General features: G+C 51.1%; 1 protein-coding gene across 1 annotated transcript in view; it reads left to right on the top strand.

Annotated features, from left to right (window-relative positions):
- The first annotated feature begins 280 nt into the window (after nucleotides 1-280).
- Nucleotides 281-3,485, top strand: part of LOC103601746 (myosin-3-like) — a 21,634-nt gene continuing 18,429 nt past the window's right edge. The window contains exons 1-3 of the mRNA XM_008586172.1: nucleotides 281-316; nucleotides 1,091-1,302; nucleotides 2,956-3,099. Of these exons, the coding sequence (XP_008584394.1) occupies nucleotides 1,099-1,302; nucleotides 2,956-3,099 (348 nt within the window). The 5' untranslated portion in view covers nucleotides 281-316; nucleotides 1,091-1,098. The remainder of the gene's footprint in view (nucleotides 317-1,090; nucleotides 1,303-2,955; nucleotides 3,100-3,485) is intronic.

Here is a 3,485-nt window from a genome sequence, read left to right as displayed (position 1 = left end):
GGAAGGCATTGCAGACTGAAGAAGGAGCTGTAGAAGTCTGGGAGGAGCCAGATTTGGGGGTAGCTGAGGACTTTTCCTGCCTTGATGGACTCCCTCAGGGTCTTCTGCCACCTGCTCCTCCAGATTGACACTAGGCTAAGGATCTTCTTATTTATTCGTCCTTTACCCATATTGGTTAACTTGTCAAGAGCTGACTCAAAGTGGAACCAGACACTCCCAGGCGTCCCTGAGTTTTTGTGCATGTGTGTGTTATTGCAGGTCCGACGTTTCCAAGGCTGCTGTTGTCTTCTGCTGTCCTCCTGCGGGTGTGACTCAGGTGAGAATTCAGGCCATGTCCCTTGGCTGTAGGAAATCTCCAGATGATCCAAAGTTACTAGTTCCTCCCTCCTGCCAGTGGCCATTAAGGGCGCATAGAGCCAGAGGAACTAGAGAGCTTAGACAGGAAATGTTAGGCTGGAGAGGCAGGGGAGGAGGGAGCACTTCGGGAGACAAGACGTTCCAAGCACAGGCTGATGCCGAATGCTAGCTCCTCATCTTAGCAACTGAAGGAAACAAAAGACTAGTTTCCTTATGTGAGGATGGGGCCACCTTGATTCAAAATGGTTCAAAAATTCCTTAGCTATGTGGGTACTTCAAAAACTTTGTGGAAAAATAGAATTGAAAGATCATACAAATCTTACGATGAAGTACCCTCATGTTTGCCATTTACCATTCTTTGAAGAATGCTTTTATTTTTTAGTGGTGTTTATGTTTAAATGTTCCCTCAGCAACACCTGGGTTTTACAGAGGAGGAAACTGAGGTCCCAGGAGCAGCACTCACTTCTAAGGTCCCTGCACCCACTCGAGCCTCAGATCATGGAAGAGCTTGCATCAAATAGGCTCTGCATCCTTTCCGCAGAGTAGCCCCTCACTAAATATGTGCCATTTGATTTCCCCAGCACTTAAATTCTCTGGGTGGAGCTCCACCAGGCATGCAAACAGCCCTGTTCCTGGGGCCCTGCCTTCGAAGGCAGATACTAAGGCAGGCCTGAAGCTGCCTGGTGCCCAGCTCAGGAGGCAGCTGGGCTCACCAGGTGCATTTGTCTTCCAGCTGACACCATGAGTAGCGACTCTGAAATGGAAGTGTTCGGCACAGCCGCTCCTTTCCTCCGAAAATCGGAAAAGGAGAGGATTGAGGCTCAGAACCAGCCCTTTGATGCCAAAACCTATTGCTTTGTGGTTGACTCAAAGGAAGAATATGCCAAGGGGAAGATTAAGAGTTCCCAAGAGGGGAAGGTCACTGTGGAAACTGAAGACAACAGGGTAAGACTTGTGTACTTCCTCTGCAGGCCAGCGGGCCTTCTGTCTGCTGCTCCCGGTTGTCTTGTACAGTATGTGCATGCGCCACAGTCCCAGCCACTTTCAGATGGGGTTCTGGCACTGGAATGCCTCATATGGCATGGGCTTAGCCTTCCCAGGTGTCCTGGAAGAAAGCAGAATGAATCCTGGCCTCGGGTTACAGAGTGGGAGAAGAATCTGGTTGTGGCTGATCAAAGCAATTAGTTTTCATGTGCTTTTCTCAATGTTCACATCACTCTGACCCAGAGAGGACCACCTCCATGAATCCCAAGGGTGTGGAGTTGGGAGTCCAACTCTAGGAGAAGCTCTTTCAGAACACTTTTTTGGTAGCCTAGGTTTCCCCCTAATTCTTCTAGCAATGGCCATTGATTACAAGGCAGTAAGGAAAACATGTAAGGGACCCTAGTGGACCACAAGCTCAACATGAAGTAGCAGCCTCCATGTATCATGAAGCGATGAGCAGTGTAACCCAGGGGGGGGGGGGGAGAGAGAGAGAGAGAGAGGGAGAGAGTAAGAGAGAAAAAAGAAAATCTGAGGGACAGGTAAAGGAAATAGTGTCATTGTGTTGGGCAAGAAGGAAAAAGGCTCTAAAAACTTGCCTGCAGTGCTACCAAGCATTGAAGCTCTCGGAAGTCGGCTCTCTGTATATTTCAGACAAAGGAGCTAAGAACGGGCTTATAAGGCAGCAGGGAAGGCGAGAAGTAGATATAATGAATGACACTTTAAGACAATCTAAGAGACCATGCACAAGGAGAGCTGATTGTCCAGACTGGGTTAAATGAATCCCTACTTAATGAGGTAGGCTTCTCGCCCACACTGCCCAGACATGGAACCAGGAAAACCGACCATGCTCAGAGGAGGTCACAGAGAGCAAGGAGGTGAGGGCAGGGCAGAGGAGAGGAAGAAAAGCTCCCCCTCCCCCGTGCCTAGGGTCCTCCAGCCGGAAGCCCGAGGATGTGGGGGCAAGGGGCTTTTCCTCTGCAGAGAAGTGCAGACACTTGCCAGTGCTTGAAACCACTGCTCTGCCTCACAGTACCATCTACCTGGCTTGTAACACTCTGTCCCCAGCAGGGGAACGGAGGGGGCTGAGGCACTTTCATAATTGTCCTTGAGAAGGGCAAAGGGGCTGGACAGCTGCTCTCAGGGAGCTCAGAAAGTCATCTAACTCCATGGGTGCCAGCCCAGAGATCCAATGCCACCTCCCCCTTTCCCTTCTGTCCCTGCCTCAGGATGCCAGTGGACATGTCCTTTCCTCTGAGTAGATTGGAAAGAGTCCATCAGCTGCTGGGGCTGGATTTTGGTCCAGCCAGCATTCCTGAGCTGAGAGGCTCCTGCTGGCTCCCACTTCCTGCCACTGTCCCCACATCCTCATAGAGAGATCCTCTTTTCTCTTTTCTGTCATCCTTCCCTCACCCCAGGCCCACTGCAGAGGGGATAAAGAGCCCCAGGTAGAGAAACAAATCACATTCCATCACCCCAACCACAAGCCGCCCCATACCTTTGTGTTCCCTTGCTGTCAGCTATCTCGGCTGGACAGTCTCTTCGTGGGTGACGCGTATCTGCAGCAGCAAAAGGCACAGAGAGCATTAGCTAAGCAGCGCGACTCTCCCTTTTCAGACTTTGGTGGTCAAGCCAGAGGACGTGTATGCCATGAACCCCCCCAAGTTCGACAGGATCGAGGACATGGCCATGCTGACTCACCTGAACGAGCCCGCGGTGCTGTACAACCTCAAGGACCGCTACACGTCCTGGATGATCTACGTCAGTGACGCCCTTGGTGGCAGTTTTCCCGGGACAATTGATCTGGGGGCAGGGAGGGAGATGGAGATGTTTGTGCAGGTCATAGGAGTTTGAAAGATTCATGTTTAGGGGCCGGCCCGTGGTTCACTCGGGAGAGTGTGGTGCTGACAACACCAAGGTCACGGGTTCGGATCCCTATGTAGGAATGGCCGGTTAGCTCACTTGGGAGAGCGTGGTGCTGACACCAAGTCAAGGGTTAAGATCCCCTTACCATCATCTTTAAAAAAAAAAGAAAGATTCATGTTTGAGTAGAGTAGCTGTTGAATGAAAGAGGGGAAATGGAAGGAAGGAAGGAAGGAAGGAAGGAGGGAGGGAGGGAGGGAGGAAGGAGGAAGGAAGGAAAGAAG

Source organism: Galeopterus variegatus, unplaced genomic scaffold (genome assembly GCF_000696425.1).
Source record: "Galeopterus variegatus unplaced genomic scaffold, G_variegatus-3.0.2 Scaffold3857, whole genome shotgun sequence".
NCBI lineage: Eukaryota > Metazoa > Chordata > Mammalia > Dermoptera > Cynocephalidae > Galeopterus > Galeopterus variegatus.
Note: the sequence above shows the minus strand (reverse complement) of the source record. Positions and strands in the feature narration are given on the sequence as shown.